This window comes from Scyliorhinus torazame, chromosome 22, assembly GCF_047496885.1.
Source record: "Scyliorhinus torazame isolate Kashiwa2021f chromosome 22, sScyTor2.1, whole genome shotgun sequence".
NCBI lineage: Eukaryota > Metazoa > Chordata > Chondrichthyes > Carcharhiniformes > Scyliorhinidae > Scyliorhinus > Scyliorhinus torazame.
In genome coordinates, this window is record NC_092728.1 from 30,271,380 (window position 1) to 30,292,857 (window position 21,478).

Genomic DNA, 21,478 nt, shown 5'->3' on the forward strand with positions numbered 1-21,478 from the left:
CCATCACAGTACATTGTGTATCCTTTACACAATAATATAACAGTATAAATAACAATGACCTGTTTTATAAACAAAGAATAAACAATATTTAACAAAAACTAAAACTAAAACTAAATGGCAACTGCCTTGTCTCAGATAAACACTCTCCAAAAATATGATTTAACAGTCCAATATACAATTATTTATAGCAACGACCTATACATATTATACATATATATTAACAACCCTGAGAGTCCTTCTGGTTCCTCCCCTCCCCCCCCCTCCCCCACCCCCCTGGGCTGCTGCTGCTACCTTCTTCTTTTCCATTCCCTCTATCTTTCTGTAAGGTATTCGACGAACGGTTGCCACCGCCTGGTGAACCCTTGAGCCGATCCCCTTAGGACGAACTTAATCCGTTCCAGCTTTATAAACCCTGCCATGTCATTTATCCAGGTCTCCACCCCCGGGGGCCTGGCTTCCTTCCACATCAACAGTATCCTGCGCCGGGCTACTAGGGACGCAAAGGCCAAAACATCGGCCTCTCTCGCCTCCTGTACTCCCGGCTCTTGTGCAACCCCAAATATAGCCAACCCCCAGCTTCGTTCGATCTGGACCCCCACTACTTTCGAAAGCACCTTTGTCACCCCCATCCAGAACCCCTGTAGTGCCGGACATGACCAGAACACGTGGGTGTGATTCGCTGGGCTTCTCGAGCATCTCGCACACCTATCCTCTACCCCAAAAAATTTACTGAGCCGTGCTCCAGTCATATGCGCCCTGTGTAACACCTTAAATTGAATCAGGCTTAGCCTGGCACACGAGGACGATGAGTTTACCCTACTTAGGGCATCCGCCCACAGCCCCTCCTCAATCTCCTCCCCCAGCTCTTCTTCCCATTTTCCTTTCAGCTCATCTACCATAATCTCCCCCTCGTCCCTCATTTCCCTATATATATCTGACACCTTACCGTCCCCCACCCATGTCTTTGAGATCACTCTGTCCTGCACCTCATGCGTCGGGAGCTGCGGGAATTCCCTCACATGTTGCCTCGCAAAAGCCCTCAGTTGCATATACCGGAATGCATTCCCTTGGGGCAACCCATATTTCTCGGTCAGCGCTCCCAGACTTGCGAACTTCCCATCCACAAACAGATCTTTCAGTTGCGTTACTCCTGCTCTTTGCCATATTCCAAATCCCCCATCCATTCTCCCCGGGGCAAACCTATGGTTATTTCTTATCGGGGACCCCACCAAGGCTCCCGTCTTTCCCCTATGCCGTCTCCACTGTCCCCAAATTTTCAAAGTCGCCACCACCACCGGGCTTGTGGTGTATTTCTTCGGTGAGAACGGCAATGGGGCCGTCACCATAGCTTGTAGGCTAGTCCCCCTACAGGACGCCCTCTCCAATCTCTTCCACGCCGCTCCCTCCTCTTCTCCCATCCACTTACTCACCATTGAGATATTGGCGGCCCAGTAGTACTCACTTAGGCTCGGTAATGCCAGCCCCCCCCTATCCCTACTACGCTGTAAGAATCCCTTCCTCACTCTCGGGGTCTTCCCGGCCCACACAAAACTCATGATACTCTTTTCAATCCTTTTGAAGAAAGCCTTCGTGATCACCACCGGGAGGCACTGAAACACAAAGAGGAATCTCGGGAGGACTACCATTTTAACCGCCTGCACCCTCCCTGCCAGTGACAGGGATACCATGTCCCATCTCTTGAAGTCCTCCTCCATTTGTTCCACCAATCGCGTTAAATTTAACCTATGCAATGTACCCCAATTCTTGGCTATCTGGATCCCCAAGTAACAAAAGTCCCTTGTTACCTTCCTCAGCGGAAAGTCCTCTATTTCTCTGCTCTGCTCCCCTGGATGCACCACAAACAACTCACTTTTCCCCATGTTCAGTTTATATCCTGAGAATTCTCCAAACTCCCGAAGTGTCCGCATTATCTCTGGCATCCCCTCCGCCGGGTCCGCTACATATAACAAATCATCCGCATATAGAGATACCCGGTGTTCTTCTCCTCCTCTAAGTACTCCCCTCCACTTCTTGGAACCCCTCAATGCTATTGCCAGGGGCTCAATCGCCAGTGCAAACAATAATGGGGACAGAGGGCATCCCTGCCTTGTCCCTCTATGGAGCCGAAAGTATGCCGATCCCCGTCCATTCGTGACCACACTCGCCACTGGGGCCCTATACAACAGCTGCACCCATCCAACATACTCATCTCCAAAACCAAATCTCCTCAGCACCTCCCACAGATAATCCCACTCCACTCTATCAAATGCTTTCTCGGCATCCATCGCCACCACTATCTCCGCTTCCCCCTCTGGTGGGGGCATCATCATTAACCCCAGCAGCCTCCGTATATTCGTATTCAGCTGTCTCCCCTTCACAAACCCAGTTTGGTCCTCATGGACCACCCTCGGGACACAATCCTCTATCCTCATTGCCATTACCTTGGCCAGAATCTTAGCGTCTACATTTAGGAGGGAAATAGGTCTATAGGACCCGCATTGCAGCGGGTCCTTTTCCTTCTTTAGGAGAAGCGATATCGTTGCCTCTGACATAGTCGGGGGCAGCTGTCCCCTTTCCTTTGCCTCATTAAAGGTCCTCATCAATAGCGGGGCGAGCAAGTCCACATATTTCCTGTAAAATTCAACTGGGAATCCATCCGGTCCCGGAGCCTTCCCCGCCTGCATGCTCCTAATTCCTTTCACTACTTCCTCTATTTCAATCTGTGCTCCCAGTCCCACCCTTTCCTGCTCCTCCACCTTGGGAAATTCCAGCCGGTCCAGAAAGCCCATCATTCTCTCCCTCCCATCCGGGGGTTGAGCTTCGTATAATTTTTTATAAAATGCCTTGAACACTCCATTCACTCTCTCCGCTCCCCGCTCCATCTCTCCTTCCTCATCCCTCACTCCCCCTATTTCCCTCGCTGCTCCCCTTTTCCTCAATTGGTGGGCCAGCAACCTGCTCGCCTTCTCCCCATATTCGTACTGTACACCCTGTGCCTTCCTCCACTGTGCCTCTGCAGTACCCGTTGTCAGCAAGTCAAATTCTACGTGTAGCCTTTGCCTTTCCCTGTACAGTCCGTCCTCCGGTGCCTCCGCATATTGCCTGTCCACCCTCAGAAGTTCTTGCAGCAACCGCTCCCGTTCCCTACTCTCCTGCTTTCCTTTATGTGCCCTTATTGATATCAGCTCCCCTCTAACCACTGCCTTCAGCGCCTCCCAGACCACTCCCACCTGGACCTCCCCATTATCATTAAGTTCCAAGTACTTTTCAATGCACCCCCTCACCCTTAGGCACACCCCCTCATCTGCCATTAGCCCCATGTCCAGGGTGGGCGCCCTTCTGTTTCCTCCCCTATCTCCAAGTCCACCCAATGTGGAGCGTGATCCGAAATGGCTATAGCCGTATACTCCGTTCCCCTCACCTTCGGGATCAACGCCCTTCCCAAAACAAAAAAGTCTATTCGCGAATAGACTTTGTGGACATAGGAGAAAAACGAAAACTCCTTACTCCTAGGTCTGCTAAATCTCCACGGGTCTACTACTCCCATCTGCTCCATAAAATCTTTAAGCACCTTGGCTGCTGCCGGCCTCCTTCCAGTCCTGGACCTCGACCTGTCCAGCCCTGGTTCCAACACCGTATTGAAATCTCCCCCCATTACCAACTTTCCCACCTCTAGGTCCAGGATGCGTCCTAGCATACACCTCATAAAATTGGCATCATCCCAGTTCGGGGCATATACGTTTACCAAAACCACCATCTCCCCCTGTAGTTTGCCACTCACCATCACGTATCTGCCCCCGCTATCCGCCACTATAGTCTTTGCCTCAAACATTACCCGCTTCCCCACTAATATAGCCACCCCTCTGTTTTTCGCATCTAGCCCAGAATGGAACACCTGCCCCACCCAACCTTTGCGTAGTCTCACCTGGTCTATCAGTTTCAAGTGCGTTTCCTGTAACATAACCACGTCTGCCTTAAGTTTCTTAAGGTGTGCGAGTACCCATGCCCTCTTTATCGGCCCGTTCAGCCCTCTCACGTTCCACGTGATCAGCCGGGTTGGGGGGCTTTTTACCCCCCCCCCCTTGTCGATTAGCCATCCCCTTTTTCCAGCTCCTCACCCGGTTCCCACGCAGCTGTGTCCCCCCCAGGCGGTGCCCCCCCGCCCATCCCACCCCATGCCAGCTCCCCCCTCTCCCCAGCAGCAGCAGCCCAATAATTCCCCCCTCCCACCCCACCCCGCTAGATCCCCCACTAGAGTAGTTACTCCCCCCATGTTGCTCCCAGAAGTCAGCAAACTCTGGCCGACCTCGGCTTCCCCCCGTGACCTCGGCTCGCACCGTGCGACACCCCCTCCTTCCTGCTTCTCTATTCCTGCCATGGTTATCATAGCGCGGGAACCAAGCCCGCGCTTCTCCCTTGGCCCCGCCCCCAATGGCCAACGCCCCATCTCCTCCACCTCCTTTCCTCCCCCCACCACCTCCTGTAGAAGAAAGAAAAGTTACCACATCGCAGGATTAATAACATAAAACTCCTCTTTCCCCCCTTTTTACCCCCCTCTTCGCCCCCCATACTCGCCCCACCACCTTGTTTCAAACGTTCTTTTTTTAATAACCCGCTCATTCCAATTTTTCTTCCACGATAAAAGTCCACGCCTCATCCGCCGTCTCAAAGTAGTGGTGCCTCCCTTGATATGTGACCCACAGTCTTGCCGGTTGCAGCATTCCGAATTTTATCTTCTTTTTGTGAAGCACCGCCTTGGCTCGGTTAAAGCTCGCCCTCCTTCTCGCCACCTCCGCACTCCAGTCTTGGTATACGCCGATCACCGCGTTCTCCCACTTACTGCTCCGGGTTTTCTTTGCCCATCTAAGGACCATCTCTCTATCCTTAAAACGGAGGAATCTCACCACTATGGCTCTAGGAATTTCTCCTGCTCTTGGTCCTCGCGCCATCACTCGGTATGCTCCCTCCACCTCCAGCGGACCCGCCGGGGCCTCCGCTCCCATTAACGAGTGCAGCATCGTGCTCACATATGCCCCGACGTCCGCTCCCTCCGCACCTTCAGGAAGACCAAGAATCCTTAGGTTGATCCTCCTCGCGTTGTTCTCCAGCGCCTCCAGCCTTTCCACACATCGTTTATGGTGTGCCTCGTGCATCTCCGTCTTCACCACCAGGCCCTGTATGTCGTCCTCATTCTCGGCAGCCTTTGCCTTCACGACCCGAAGCTCCCGCTCCTGGGTCTTTTGCTCCTCCTTTAGCCCTTCGATCGCCTGTAATATCGAGGCCAACAGCTCCTTCTTCATTTCCTTTTTGAGTTCTTCCACGCAGCGTTTCAAAAACCCGTGTTGTTCAGGGTCCCATATTAAACTGCCACCTTCCGACGCCATCTTGGTTTTTGCTTGCCTTCCTTGCCGCTGCTCTAAAGGATCCACCGCAATCCGGCCACCTTCCTCTCCTTTTTTCATCCGTATCCAGGGGGGATTCCCTTCTGGTTCACCGCACAGTACTTTTAGCCGTTAAAATTGCCGTTGGGGCTCTTAAGAGCCCAAAAGTCCGTTCCACCAGGAGCTGCCGAAACGTGCGACTCAGCTGGTCATCGCCGCACCCGGAAGTCCTCTGTCCCCGTTATTGTTTGCACTGGCGATTGAACCCCTGGCCATAGCATTGAGGAGTTCCAGGAAGTGGAGGGGAGTACTTAGGGGGGGGAGAAGAACACCGGGTATCTCTGTATGCGGATGATTTGTTGCTATATGTGGCGGACCGGGCGGAGGGGATGCCAGAGATAATGCGGATACTTGGGGAGTTTGGGGATTTTTCAGGGTATAAACTGAACATGGGGAAAAGTGAGTTATTTGTGGTGCATCCGGGGGAGCAGAGCAGAGAGATAGAGGATTTACCGTTGAGGAAGGTAACAAGGGACTTCCGGTACCTGGGGATCCAGATAGCCAAGAATTGGGGTACATTACATAGGCTTAATTTAACACGGTTGGTGGAACAGATGGAGGAGGATTTCAAGAGATGGGACATGGTGTCCCTGTCATTGGCAGGTAGGGTGCAGGCGGTTAAAATGGCGGTCCTCCCGAGATTCCTTTTTGTGTTCCAGTGCCTCCCGGTGGTGATCACGAAGGCTTTTTTCAAAAGAATTGAGAAGAGCATTATGAGTTTTGTGTGGGCTGGGAAGACCCCGAGAGTGAGGCGGGGATTCTTGCAGCGTAGTAGGGACAGGGGGGGTCTGGCACTACCGAGCCTAAGTGAGTACTACTGGGCCGCCAATGTTTCAATGGTGTGTAAGTGGAGAAGGGGAGGGAGCGGCGTGGAAGAGATTGGAGAGGGCGTCCTGCAGGGGGACTAGCCTGCAAGCAATGGTGACGGCGCCGTTGCCGTTCTCACCAAAGAAATACACCACAAGCCCGGTGGTGGTGGCTACATTGAAAATTTGGGGGCAGTGGAGACGGCATAGGGGAGGGACGGGAGCTTCGGTGTGGTCCCCGATAAGAAACAATCATAGGTTCGTTCCGGGGAGAATGGATGGGGGATTTGGAGCATGGCAAAGAGCTGGGGTAGTACAATTAAGAGATCTATTTGCAGATGGGACGTTTGAGAGTCTGGGAGCGCTGACGGAGAAATATGGGTTGCCCCAAGGGAATGCATTTCGGTATATGCAATTGAGGGCGTTTGCGAGGCAACAGGTGAGGGAATTCCCGCAGCTCCCGACGCAGGAAGTGCAGGATAGAGTGATCTCAGAGACATGGGTGGGGGACGGTAAGGTGGCGGACATATACAGGGAGATGAGGGACGAGGGGGAGATCATGGTAGATGAGCTGAAAGGGAAATGGGAAGAACTGGGGGAGGAGATTGAGAAGGGGCTGTGGGCTGATGCCCTACGTTGGGTAAACTCATCGTCCTCGTGTGCCAGGCTAAGCCTGATACAATTTAAGGTGCTACACAGGGCGCATATGACTGGAGCACGGCTTAGTAAATTTTTTGGGGTAGAGGATAGGTGTGCGAGATGTTCGAGAGGCCCAGCGAATCACACCCACATGTTCTGGTCATGCCCGGCACTACAGGGGTTCTGGGTGGGGGTGGCAAAGGTGCTTTCGAAGGTGGTGGGGGTCCGGGTCAAACGAAGCTGGGGGTTGGCTATATTTGGGGTTGCAGAAGAGCCGGGAGTGCAGGAGGCGAGAGAGGCTGACGTGTTGGCCTTTGCGTCCCTTGTAGCCCGGCGCAGGATATTGTTAATGTGGAAGGAAGCCAAACCCCCGGGTGTGGAGACCTGGATAAACGATATGGCAGGATTCATAAAGTTAGAACGGATTAAGTTCGTGTTAAGGGGTTCGGCTCAGGGGTTCACCAGGTGGTGGCAACCATTCGTCGACTACCTCACAGAAAGGTAGAGGGAATGGAAAAGAAGTAGATAACAGTAGCAACCCGGGGGGAGGGGAGGGGGGGGGGAGGAATCGGACGGACTCTCAGGGATGTTATTGTATATGTATAGGTATTTGGTATAGGTAATTGTACATTGGATTGTTGGATTGTATTTTTGGAGAGTATTTATTTTGGACAAGGCAGTTGCCATTTAGTTTTGTTTTTTGTTTTTGTTTATATATTACTTATTTATTTGTTTAAAACTGGCCACGGTTATTTATATTGCTATATTGTTGTGTAAAAGAAACACTACGTATTGTTATGTTTGGCCAAAAATCTTGAATAAAATATATTTTTTTTCAAAAAAAGAAAATAGAGGATCCAGTTGCAGAGTGGGGAGCCAAGTCCTAGGTTTTGGAGCTTTGATATGAGCTTGGCTTGGATTATGGTGTTGAAGGCGGAGCTGTAGTCAATAAATAGGAGTCTGATGTAGGAGTCCTTGTTGTCGAGATGCTCTAGGGATGAGTGTATAGCCAGGGAAATGGCGTCTGCTGTGGACTGGTTGCGACGGTATGCGAATTGCAGTGGATCAAGGCATTCTGGGAGTGTGGAGGTGATGCGCTTCATGATCAACCTCTCGAAGCACTTCATTACGACTGAAGTCAGGGCCACCGGACGGTAGTTGCCTGGTTCTTCTTTGGTACCGGTATGATGGTGGTCTTCTTGAAGCAGGTGGGGACCTCGTAGTGGAGTAGGGACAGGTTAAAGATGTCCACGAATACCTCTGCCAGCAGGTTCTGAGTGCACGACCAGGATCCCGTCCGGGCCAGTCACCTTCCGAGGGTTCACTTTCAGGAAGGCCAATCTGACTCCGGAAGCTGTGATGGTGGGTATGAGTGAGTTATGGGCTGCTGGGGCACTCGACAGCGGATTGTTGGTTATCTGCTCGAACAGAGCATAGAATGCATTGAGTTCATCGGGGAGGGGTGCGTTGCTGCCGGAGATACTGCTCTGCTTGGCTTCGTAGCCCGTAATGTTGTTTAGTCCTTGCCACAATCTCCGAGAGTCTGTCTGTGACTCTAGCTTGGTTTGATATTCTCTCTTGGCATCTCGGATGGCTTTGCGGAGGTCGTACCTGGATTTCTTGTATAGGTCAGGGTCGTCTGACTTGAATGCCTCAGGTCTGTCCTTCAGTAGGGAGTCAATCTCATGATTGAGCCATGGTTTCCAGTTGGGGAACATATGTACTGCTTTCTTTGGCACGCAGTCATAGAACATGACTGCGTTCTATGTTCTATGTTCTGACATAGGTCATTACAGCGCAGTACAGGCCTTTCGGCCCTCGATGTTGCGCCGACCTGTGAAACCACTCTAAAGCCCATCTACACTATTCCCTTATCGTCCATATGTCTATACAATGACCATTTGAATGCCCTTAGTGTTGGCGAGTCCACTACTGTTGCAGGCAGGGCATTCCACGCCCTTATTACTCTCGGAGTAAAGAACTGTAAATTCTATGTTCTATGTTCTATGTTCTAACCTACCTCTAACATCTGTCTTCTATCTATCTCCCCTCAATTTAAAGCTATGTCCCCTCGTGCTAGACATCACCATCCGAGGAAAAAGGCTCTCACTGTCCACCCTATCCAATCCTCTGATCATCTTGTATGCCTCAATTAAGTCACCTCTTAACCTTCTTCTCTCTAACGAAAACAGCCTCAAGTCCCTCAGCCTTTCCTCATAAGATCTTCCCTCCATACCAAGCAACATTCTGGTAAATCTCCTCTGCACCCTTTCCAATGCTTCCACATCCTTCCTATAATGCGGCGACCAGAATTGCACGCAATACACCAAATGCGGCCGCACCAGAGTTTTGTACAGCTGCAACATGACCTCATGGCTCCGAAACTCAATCCCTCTACCAATAAAAGCTAACACACCGTACGCCTTCTTAACAACCCTCTCAACCTGGGTGGCAACTTTCAGGGATCTATGTACATGGCGCAGCCACCTAAATTGGCCAACTCCCGATTTAAAATGGCGAACGGCAAAGGCTGAAGAGAAATTCAGCCAACACAGGCAGAAACCAGCAGCTGCAGGTTTGCTGTGTATTTAACTCTGCAGAAGCCAGACAGCATCGATACCAGCGACCATCAGCATAATAATGTAGCAGCCATCTACATACTGATGAGCAATCCCCGGGAACAATAGCAACATTTGGGACACATAAAAGTAAGCCAGACTCCCGGGCGCCAGCAGGAGCCAACACAAAAGAGGTTAACGGACACCTCAAGACCGCCCATCGATCAGGGAACCGCTCCAGTATTGGAGAAATCGAACCAAGCGATTGGAACAAAGTCCAATCACTTGGAACCAGGTACAGGGTCCGCCCCAAAAGGCGGGAAGCCCCTGGGGACTATGAAGTTAAGCCCCCAAGTTCAACTCGCTCTCTTCGTCCTTCCCGGGTCGCCCAGCAACGCGAACCAACCTTGACCATGACCGGTGCAGTGACCACCGAAAGAAGTAAGTCTTAATTGAACGCTCGCTACGAGATAGGCGCTCCTAGCTACCAATCCGTACCAACTTCGAATCCCACAGACTCAGAACCCGAACGAAAGGCCATTTGTTCCCCTGACCTGGTGGGCCAGTCCGAAGTTAAGTATAGGCCTGTTAGTTGTAGAAGTAGCTTAGACATAGAATTTGTGCATGAGTAGCGATTACTGTGTATAATAAATGTGCTTTGATTTGAATCTTACTAATCGGTGTATTGAGTTATTGATCATTACTTGGACTTGAACCTCGTGGCGGTATCATAAAGATACCGGGGCAGCACGGTAGCATTGTGGATAGCACAATTGCTTCACAGCTCCAGGGTCCCAGGTTCGATTCCGTCTTGGGTCACTGTCTGTGCGGAGTCTGCACATCCTCCCCGTGTGTGCGTGGGTTTCCTCCGGGTGCTCCGGTTTCCTCCCACAGTCCAAAGATGTGCAGGTTAGGTGGATTGGCCATGATAAATTGCCTTTAATGTCCAAAATTGCCCTTAGTGTTGGGTGGGGTTACTGGGTTATGGGGATAGGGTGGAGGTGTTGACCTTGGGTAGGGTGCTCTTTCCAAGGGCCGGTGCAGACTCGATGGGCCGAAGGGCCTCCTTCTGCACTGTAAATTCTATAATAATCTATAATACCTGGCGACTCGAGAGCAAAGGTAATAAAACAGAGCAATTGAACGAACCGGAAAGTTAGCAACAATGGACACCGAGATCTCTCTGCTCATCCGCCCTGTCAAGAATCTTAGCATTAGCCCAGTACTGTCTTCCTGTTATTCCTTCCAAAATAAATCGCCTCACACATTTCTGCATTAAACTCCATTTGCCACCTCTCAGTCCAGCGCTGCAGCTTATCTATGTCTCTCTGTAACTTGTAACAGCAGAATCTCTGACTGTATTTTTTCAGAAAAACATATCAGCTTGTCTTCCAGTCACAAAATAAAACCGAAGCTGAATACCTGACTGCTTCAGCCCCTGGCTCCTTCCATTAACCACATAATCTTGCTAAATTGAACAGTGTCTCTAATTGACTACTCCGCAGGGAACCCTGTTAATATAAACAAAATCCATCAGCCCAAACTTTTACAATGCTTTAATTGTACTTCTGGCTCCCAAAAAGCCAAGCTGACTTTCAAACCAGGATTTTTTAAAAACACCACTGCAGCAGTCACACACTAACCCAGGCTTTTAACTCTTACTAAACCAAATAAATAAAATACAATATATCTGAAACTCCTACATAATTACAGCACACAGCACAGAACCAATTGGGGGTAACCCGGGGCCCCGACAGCAGAGGCCTCACTGAGAGTAACTCGGTGTCCCGACAGCAGAGGCTTCACTGAGAATAACTCGGGGTTCCGACAGCAGAGGCCTCACTGAGAGTAACTCGGGGTCCCGACAGCAGAGGCCTCACTGAGAGTAACTTGGGGTCCCGACAGCAGAGGCCTCACTGAGAGTAACTCGGGGTCCCGACAGCAGAGACCTCAGTGAGAGTAACTCGGGGTCCCGACAGCAGAGGCCTCACTGAGAGTAACTCGGGGTCCCGACAGCAGAGGCCTCACTGAGAGTAACTCGGGGTCCCGACAGCAGAGGCTTCACTGAGAGTAACTCGGGGTCCCGACAGCAGAGGCCTCACTGAGAGTAACTCGGGGTCCCGACAGCAGAGGCCTCACTGAGAGTAACTTAGGGTCCCGACAGCAGAGGCCTCACTGAGAGTAACCCGGGGTCCCGACAGCAGAGGCCTCACTGGGGGCAACTCGGGGTCCCGACAGCAGAGGCCTCACTGAGAGTAACTTAGGGTCCCGACAGCAGAGGCCTCACTGAGAGTAACTTAGGGTCCCGACAGCAGAGGCCTCACTGAGAGTAACTCGGGTGTCGACAGCAGAGGCCTCACTGGGAGCAACCCGGGTCTCACAGTAAATATTCAGTACTGGGCGGCACAGTGGCACAGTGGTTCGCACCGCTGCCTCACGGCACTGAGGACCTGGGTTTGATCCCGGCCCCGTGTGGAGTTTGCACCTTCTGCCCGTGACTGCGTGGGTCTCACCCCCACAACCCAAAGATGTGCAGAGTAGGTGGATTGACCGGGCTAAATTGCCCCTTAATTGGAAAAAAATTGGTTCCTCTAAATTTTTATTTTTTAAAGTAAATATTCAGTACTGAGCATTGCAAGGCAAACATTTCTCCCTTCAGCCAGTGCAACAGTCATTTCCCATCTCCACTGTTGGGACTGTCTCCACTCCAGCAGGCATTGGCTGGGAATCCGACTGGGTTGATGGCCCAGTGAAAGACAGTCGCTGCACTTCACCAAGTCAGAATGCTCCAAGTCATTTTGCAGCCATTGAAGACATTTCTCAATCACACTAACTTGCGGTCCTTGTTGTCATGTGGAAACTGGGTATCCGGTTTTACGCACTGCCATATCCCCAAAACAAGACTGGATCAAAGAGCAGTTAGATAAGTGACTAGTATACAGAGGAGTCCATTCGGCCATCACACCTGTGCTGTTCTTCGAAAGTGCAACCCTATTAATCGCACTCCTCCCTACCCAAAGCCCTTCACCATCCAGTATTTATCCAAAGGCCCCTCCTTTTGAAAGTTCCTGTTGAATCTGCTTCCAACACACTTTTGGCCATCGCAGTCCAGGTAACCAAACATCCCTCCCCACTTCCCCCTCTGGCTCTCTTAACGATTCTCTTCAATCGATGTCCCTCCGGTTACCCATCCTCCTGTCACTAACGTTCATTCAGCACAAATCCACCTCGTAATCTGAGGAACCTGCACAACATGAACGACACCTACCTCACTCCTGGAATGTCCCGTGATGCTGAGAGGCTCAGAGATCTTCGGTCCCCCTCCCGTGAATCGGATTTACCGGAGGTCCCTGTTGGAATTCACAGTAAGGCATTAGGAATCAGTCACCCGGCCAGCTTCACTTACTGGGGTTAGAACCACAACACAACCTCACACAGTGTAGAGGGAGCTTCACTCTGTACCTGTCCCGGGAGTGTATCTAACGCCGTGCTCTACCGGTCCTGGAGTGTTTGATGGGGACAGTGTAGAGGGAGCTTTACACTGTATCTAACCCCATGCCGTGCCTGTCCTGGGAGTGTTTGATGGGGACAGTGTCGAGGGAGTTTTACTCTGTATCTAACCCCGTGCTGTACCTGTCCTGGAGTGTTTGATGGGGACAGTGTAGAGGGAGCTTTACTCTGTATCTAACCCCGTGCTGTACCTGTCCTGGAGTGTTTGATGGGGACAGTGTAGAGGGAGCTTTACACTGTATCTAACCCCGTGCTGTACCTGTCCTGGAGTGTTTGATGGGGACAGTGTAGAGGGAGCTTTACTCTGTATCTAACCCCGTGCTGTAACTGTCCTGGGAGTGTTTGATGGGGACAGTGTAGAGGGAGCTTTACTCTGTATCTAACCCCGTGCTGTACCTGTCCTGGGAGTGTTTGATGGGGACAGTGTAGAGGGAGCTTTACTCTGTATCTAACCCCGTGCTGTAACTGTCCTGGGAGTGTTTGATGGGGACAGTGTAGAGGGAGCTTTACTCTGTATCTAAACCCGTGCTGTAACTGTCCTTGGAGTGTTTGATGGGGACAGTGTAGAGGGAACTTTACCCTGTATCTAACCCTGTGCTGTACCTGTCCTGGGAGTGTTTGATGGGGACAGTGTCGAGGGAGCTTTACTCTGTATCTAACCCCATGCTGTAACTGTCCTTGGAGTGTTTGATGGGGACAGTGTAGAGGGAACTTTACCCTGTATCTAACCCTGTGCTGTACCTGTCCTGGGAGTGTTTGATGGGGACAGTGTCGAGGGAGCTTTACTCTGTATCTAACCCCGTGCTGTACCTGACCCGGGAGTGTTTGATGGGGACAGTGTAGAGGGAGCTTTACTCTGTATCTAACCTCGTGCAGCACCTTGTGTGGGGCCTATCAGTGATTTATGAACTCTACGCTAGCTGGAGAAAACAGGCTTCCACAGATTCACCCCCTGTCCCCTCTCAGCTGTGTAGCCCAGAACACTTGAGTCGATTTCGGCGGGAGAACAGCTGGTGAGTCAGTTTCAGCGGGAGCAGTGCGGAAGTGGCTGCTGGGAGGTAAGTCTGTCCTTTAAAAGCACTTGTCTTTGCAGGGGCAGGCCAGTCGATTTCGGCGGGAGAACAGCTGGTGAGTCAGTTTCAGCGGGAGCAGTGCGGAAGTGGCTGCTGGGAGGTAAGTCTGTCCTTTAAAAGCACTTGTCTTTGCAGGGGCAGGCCAGTCGATTTCGGCGGGAGAACAGCTGGTGAGTCAGTTTCAGCGGGAGCAGTGCGGAAGTGGCTGCTGGGAGGTAAGTCTGTCCTTTAAAAGCACTTGTCTTTGCAGGGGCAGGCCAGTCGATTTCGGCGGGAGAACAGCTGGTGAGTCAGTTTCAGCGGGAGCAGTGCGGAAGTGGCTGCTGGGAGGTAAGTCTGTCCTTTAAAAGCACTTGTCTTTGCAGGGGCAGGCCAGTCGATTTCGGCGGGAGAACAGCTGGTGAGTCAGGTTCCCCATGGTAGGCTATTGCAGAAAATACGGAGGCTGGGGATTGAGGGTGATTTAGAGATGTGGATCAGAAATTGGCTAGCTGAAAGAAGACAGAAGGTGGTGGTTGATGGGAAATGTTCAGAATGGAGTACAGTCACAAGTGGAGTACCACAAGGATCTGTTCTGGGGCCGTTGCTGTTTGTCATTTTTATCAATGACCTAGAGGAAGGCGCAGAAGGGTGGGTGAGTAAATTTGCAGACGACACTAAAGTCGGTGGTGTTGTCGACAGTTTGGAAGGATGTAGCAGGTTACAGAGGGATATAGATAAGCTGCAGAGCTGGGCTGAGAGGTGGCAAATGGAGTTTAATGTAGAGAAGTGTGAGGTGATTCACTTTGGAAGGAATAACAGGAATGCGGAATATTTGGCTAATGGTAAAGTTCTTGAAAGTGTGGATGAGCAGAGGGATCTAGGTGTCCATGTACATAGATCCCTGAAAGTTGCCACCCAGGTTGATAGGGTTGTGAAGAAGGCCTATGGAGTGTTGGCCTTTATTGGTAGAGGGATTGAGTTCCGGAGTCGGGAGGTCATGTTGCAGCTGTACAGAACTCTGGTACGGCCGCATTTGGAGTATTGCGTACAGTTCTGGTCACCGCATTATAGGAAGGACGTGGAGGCTTTGGAGCAGGTGCAGAGGAGATTTACCAGGATGTTGCCTGGTATGTAGAGAAAATCTTATGAGGAAAGGCTGATGAATTTGAGGTTGTTTTCGTTGGAGAGAAGAAGGTTAAGAGGAGACTTAATAGAGGCATACAAAATGATCAGGGGGTTGGATAGGGTGGACAGTGAGAGCCTTCTCCCGCGGATGGAAATGGCTGGCACGAGGGGACATAACTTTAAACTGAGGGGTAATAGATATAGGACAGAGGTCAGAGGTAGGTTCTTTACGCAAAGAGTGGTGGGGCCGTGGAATGCCCTACCTGCAACAGTAGTGAACTCGCCAACATTGAGGGCATTTAAAAGTTTATTGGATAAACATATGGATGATAATGGCATAGTGTAGGTTAGATGGCTTTTGTTTCGGTGCAACATCGTGGGCCGAAGGGCCTGTACTGCGCTGTATTGTTCTATGTTCTATATCCTCAGGATAAGGAGCAGCCAATTTGAACTAGGACGAGGAGAAATGTCTTCACTCAGAGCTGTGAATCCAGTCCATGAATATATTGGGGATGGAGGCTAATAGATTAAGGCAACAGTGGAGGTGGTAGCTGGAAATGGAATGAGACAGGCCAGATGAATGGTGGAGCAGGCTAGAGGGCCTCAATGGCCCATTCCTGCTCCTGTTTTTAATGATCTTGTTTTCCGATCACTTCTGAAGCCATGGGTTCTGATTAATCCTGAGTCTCAGATATATCTTTCTGCATTTCGAACAGTGCAGAAGGAGGCCATCGAGTCTGCACTGACCCACTTAAGCCCTCACTTCCACCCTATCCCTGTAACTCAATAACCCCTCCTATCCTTTTTGGTCACTGAGGGCAATTTATCATTGGCCAATCCACCTAACCTGCACGTCTTTGGACTGTGGGAGGAAACCGGAGCACCCGGAGGAAACCCACGCAGACAAGGGGAGAACGTGCAGACTCCGCACAGACAGTGACCCAGCGGGGAATGGAACCTGGGACGCTGGCGCTGTGAAGCCACAATGCTAACCACTTGTTCTACCGTGCTGCCCAAAGTGCAAATTGCTCCACATTATATGGTGCGGCAGGGTGGCACAGTGGTTAGCAGTGCTGCTTCACAGCTCCAGGGTCCCAGGTTCAATTCCCCGCTGGGTCACTGTCTGTGCAGAGTCTGCATGTTCTCCCCGTGTCTGTGTGCGTTTCCTCCGGATGCTCCGGTTTCCTCCCACAGTCCAAAGATGTGCGGGTAAGGTGGATTGGCCATAATAAACTGCTGCTCAATGTCCAAAAGGTTAGGTGAGGTTATGGGGATAGGGTGGCAGAGTGGGCCTAGGTGGGGTGCTCCTGCAGAGGATCAGTGAAGAATCAATGGGCCGAATGGACTCCTGAACTGCAGGGATTCTGTGATATATGGAACGGATCCTGCTGCTCTCAGTCATCGCGATATTTCTGTCCCTGTTTCTCTGTTGCTGCTTCTTTTTGCCTTTCTTTCTGTCCCACTAGATTCACCAGGATGTTGCCTGGGTTGGAGCGTTTCAGCTGTGAAGAGAGGCTGGTTAGGGTGGGGTTGTTTTCCTCAGAGCAAAGAAGGCTGAAGGGGGAGGGGGGGGGCGAACCTGATTGAGATGTAACAAAATTATGTGAGCATAGATAATGTAGACAGGAAGAAACATTTCTCCTCAATAAGGGTCAATAACCAGGGAGCATAGATTTAAGGTAAGGGGGTGGGAGATTTAGAAGGGATTTGAGGAAAAGCTTTGTCAACCGAGGGTGCTGGGAATCTGGAACTCACTGCCTGAAATTAAACAACAATTAGGAAGCATTTAGATGAAGACTTGGAACGAGACAGCACACAAGGCTGCAGGACAAGTGATGGTAAATGGGATTAGAATAGAGAGGTGTTGGATGGCTGGCGCAGGAGTGATGGGCTGAAGGGTCTCCTTCTGTGTGCTGTAAATATCTGTGACTCCATTGTGGTGATATGCATCACTGTAAATACACAAGGGGTTAATGTAGATACACTAAGACTAAATAATCACTAGAGGGAGCACCAGAGACATCATGACACACAGACATTCAACCAATAGGCCAGTAAGATAGGACACGACCAATGGGCAGTCAAGACACCCAGAGGTGACACTACCACAAGGGGGCAGCCCATCTAAAAGGACAGGGCACACATGCTCTTTCTCTTTTCACAGGCGACACTTAGTGAGAGACACAGGGGCAGATCGGAAGCATCACACCCACCGCATGGATTAGAGCAGACTGGTTAGTTAGATTGAGTTGCTGTAGTAAGAGTAGCAGGAGAGTCAAACTCAAGTAGGAGAATTGTTAACTGTTCAATAAATGTGTTAAACCTATCTCCAAGTCTGAACCTTCCTTTGTCAGAGCATACGTCAAGGAAGCAGCTTATGCTACATGAAGAAGCAGAACACAACATGACTCCTTTTCCTGCAGTGCTCGCTCTCTCTCAGATATTGGCATGGCTGTCCAGCTATCCCAACCTACACAACGGTGGCTGTAAGGTCTGGCACATTATAGGGTTAATGTGGGACTACACACAGTGATGTGAGAGAGCGCATGAGCCACGCAGGTTGGGTGGATCGGCCATGCAATACTGTCCCTTAGTGTTCAGAAGGTTAGGTGGGGTTACAGGAATAGGGCGGGGGGGGGGGGGGATTGGGTCTAGGGGATTGGGTCTAGGTAGGGTGTTCTTTCAGAGGGTCGGTGCAGACTCAATGGGCCGAATAGCCTCCTTCTTCAGGGATTCTATGAAGAGAGATTGGGTCGACTGGGTCTGTCTTCACTGGAGTTTAGGATAATGAGAGGAGGCCTGACTGAAATGTATAATTCTGACAGAGCTGGACAGACTGGGTACAGGGACATTGGTTCCTCTGGCAGGGTCGAGAACAAGTGATCACAGTCTCAGGATCCGGGGTGGACCATTTAGGACAGAGATGTGGAGAAATGTATTCAATCAGAGGCTGGTGAACATGTGGAATCCTTGACCATAGAAGGCTGCGGAGTCACCGATTATACTTAAGAAAGATAGATCATTTTGTTTAGATTTTAATGGTGTCAAGAGGGTATGGGGAGGAAGCGGGAACAGGGCATTAAGATTGAGGGTCAGCCATGATCACGTTGAATGGCGAGGCAGGCTCGAAGGGCCGAATGGCCTCCTTCTGATTCTGGTCTCTATGTTTCTAATGCAATGTACATCCTTTTTTAACTCAGGTGGCCAGAAGTGTATTGCAGATGTGGGGCTGGATTCTCCGGTCCCCCAGCCGCGTGTTTCTCGGTGGTGGGAGGCAACGTGTCGCTCGCTGGCGGCAGAATTCTCTCTGGGAATCCCGGAGAATCTCTGAAGAATCCCACCGCCACAATCTTCCGGCCGCAATCTCACCAACGCTCAGTACCACGTTGGGTGCAATGGTTTAGGGCGGCACGGTAGCACAGTGGGTAGGACTGTTGCTTTACAGCTCCTGAGTCCCAGGTTCGATTCCCAGCTTGGGTCCCTTTCTGTACGGAGTCTGCATGTTCTGCCCCTGTCTGTGTGGGTTTCCTCCGGATGCTCCGATTTCCTCCCACAAGTTCCGAAAGACGTGCTATTAGGTAATTTGGACATTCTGAATTCTCCCTCGGTGTACCCGAACAGGCGGCGGAATGTGGCGACTCGGGGCTTTTCACAGTAGCTTCATTGCAGTGTTAATGTAAGCCTACTTGTGACAATAAAAAAGATTATTATTATAACTACAGCAAAACATCCCTACTTGTTATGCTTTGCTCTTGCTGCAGACTAACGTTTCCTGATCCATGCACCAGGCAGCCAGATTCCTCTGTACCTCAGATCCCTGCAATCTCCATCCATTTAGATCATAATTTAATCTCTGTCCATTTAGATCCTGTTCCACCTGCCAAAGTTCTACATGATTACACATAAGAATGCTTCCTGATGTATTCTCTACCTGAATTCTAATCACCCGGAATATCCTTGGCCCAACAAATATTCGGCAATTGACGACAAGTTTGAAATTTTTGAACAGGCTCCCAGAGGAGGGGTGGAGAAAGTTCTCGATTTCCACTGCCGTCGGTGCTTCCCGATGTTGCCCAGGAACGGCCTGGCTTCAATTTTAACATCTGGCCCCCTTGTTCTGGACTCCTTGCACCCTCCCCCCCCTAATCCCCATCGGAACCCCCACCACCCCACTCCACATCCCCCATTTAGAGAACATAGTTTGTCTCAAGTCCTCCAATTATCTGACACCCCCCTTGAGCAGATCCCCCACCCCCAATCTTTGAGACACGAGGAAATAAGAGAGACGTTGTGCTCAGAATTCTTTCAGGGCTGCCATCGTTCTGGGGAATCTGCACTGAACCCAAGACTGACGTACCCTCCTGAAGCAGACTCCAGGGAGTACGGGGGATAGTTGTGGGTGGGTGGGGCGGAATAATGCAGCTGAAGTGAAGCATATTTTCCAGCCCGGTACATTCCAATCCAACACTGACAGGTTGTTTGAATTATTAATGCCTGGTCCCATGCATTGGGTCTCAAGGTCACACGGACAGCGCTCTGTCAGGGGCTGGGTCTCACGCACCGTTATATTCCCGAGTGCTGAGCTGTGACCTCCTGCTGCTTCCGCCTTTGTCCTTGACTGGTTGAGATCGTCCATCGGGCATCGGCCTGCGATCTGCCACCTGAGATGCCTCATGACGCTCTGGGAGGCTGGTGTTGCCTGGGTGACTGCCCTTCAGGGGAATGAAGGCACTGGCTGAGTGAGGAGATCACACACACACACAGTGTTAATCAACCCTATCCATCCTGGGGGCAACAAAAAACACACACACACACACAGGGTTAATAAACCCTATCCACCCTGGGGGCAACAAAACACACACACACACACACACGCGCGCACACAAGCATACACAGTGTTAATAAACACTGCACCCTGGGGGTACAGTGAGTCTCTATATAAACGAGGCACACTTTGACACACTATTAATAAACCCTGCCACACCGAGGGTACACAGATTCTCTGTACAAACCACACACACAGCATTAACACACCCCAGTGATACCCCGAGCCTCTGCAGAAATGGTAAATTAAACCGGACTCCCTTCACCTCCTCAGAGTTTGAAATGAGTGGATCCTCACTGAAGACTCACTAATTGCCAACTCTGGCAGAATGCCAGTTCAAAGCCTTACGTTTAAATCTCGAGTTTTTGCGCAGTGCTGTCCACGCTCGTCCAAACCTCCTTCTCATCCCTGCGGTGAGGTTCCTGCTTGGAGCCAGTATGGGTGACTACCTGGCCCCTTCACACAGTCTGATTCCCAGGTCCACAGTGTGTGAGGGTTCCCTCATCTACATAGTAATGGCCACAGCCTGTCCTGCTCCAATGCTCACAAGATCACAAGACTCACACCAGCCTTCGTCAGCTCAGCCCATGATCTCTTCGCACCCCCCCCCCCCCCCCCCCCCCCCCTCCCTGCACCGACAATTGGAACACCACACACCAGGACAGGCACAGATCCAGTTCTGGTGAATGCAGGGATCTCTACCCTGGCCTGCGCAGGCTCAGGCAGGGTTCACAATTGAGAGATGGGGTACAATACCTGTGTGAGAGAGGTGAGCAGAGGCAGCATCCACAATCAATGTGATACGTTCCTGGGCTGGCGGGGGAGGCAGGAGGGGGCACCGGTACAGATGGTACAGGTCGAGCCCTCAAAGGGGGAGAGCTGAATTGTTTGAGAAACTTTGAGAGCGACAGGCAGAATCTATAGACGAGCTATCTTACCCGGGGATGTCTCATTTCCGAATGCATTCTCTGAGGCAACTGCGAGGACTACAGATCCCTCGTCCTCCCACTGGGGGTGTACGTCCACCTGCGTCTGGCCGCCTTCAGCCTTCTCTTGTCCCTCACTGCAGGGGGCCTCTAGGTCCTGCTGTACACCACTGACAGCAAAGGGTGGCACTCCATCTTGGTGTCCGCTTGCTCGGTCCGTGTTCCCGGCTAGCGGCTGAGCTGATCCGTTTGCCAAACTCTTGGTGGAATTGGGCGAGTGCTGTGTGCCGGTTAGCGGGAGTTCCACTGCAGCCAAGACAGAGGCAATCTGTTATCTTGCTGATATCACCCTAATAACACCCAGCTCACTCCCCCAGCCAACCGCTAAACCTCAACCAGCACACTCCATTATAGAGCGAGTTACACTCATATACACTCCCTGCATAGAGAGAGTCTACCCATCAGAGACCCCTTTTATAGAGAGTCTCCCCCTCCTCATCACAGACACCTTTTATCAAGAGTCAAATAACTCCCCCGAAATGCTAAGGAATCTAGAATCGGGGCAGCACGGTAGCCTTGTGGATAGCACAATT

The 21,478-nt window shown here is 51.1% G+C and overlaps 1 protein-coding gene across 1 annotated transcript in view; it reads right to left on the reverse strand.

The window, feature by feature from the left end:
- The window catches only part of LOC140399459 (membrane-associated guanylate kinase, WW and PDZ domain-containing protein 3-like), a 259,100-nt gene that overhangs the window by 99,808 nt on the left and 137,814 nt on the right, over window positions 1-21,478 (reverse strand). Inside the window, exons 10-12 of the mRNA XM_072489036.1 lie at window positions 20,898-21,191; window positions 19,696-19,869; window positions 12,713-12,794 (exon numbers count right to left, since the gene is read on the reverse strand). Of these exons, the coding sequence (XP_072345137.1) occupies window positions 12,713-12,794; window positions 19,696-19,869; window positions 20,898-21,191 (550 nt within the window). The remainder of the gene's footprint in view (window positions 1-12,712; window positions 12,795-19,695; window positions 19,870-20,897; window positions 21,192-21,478) is intronic.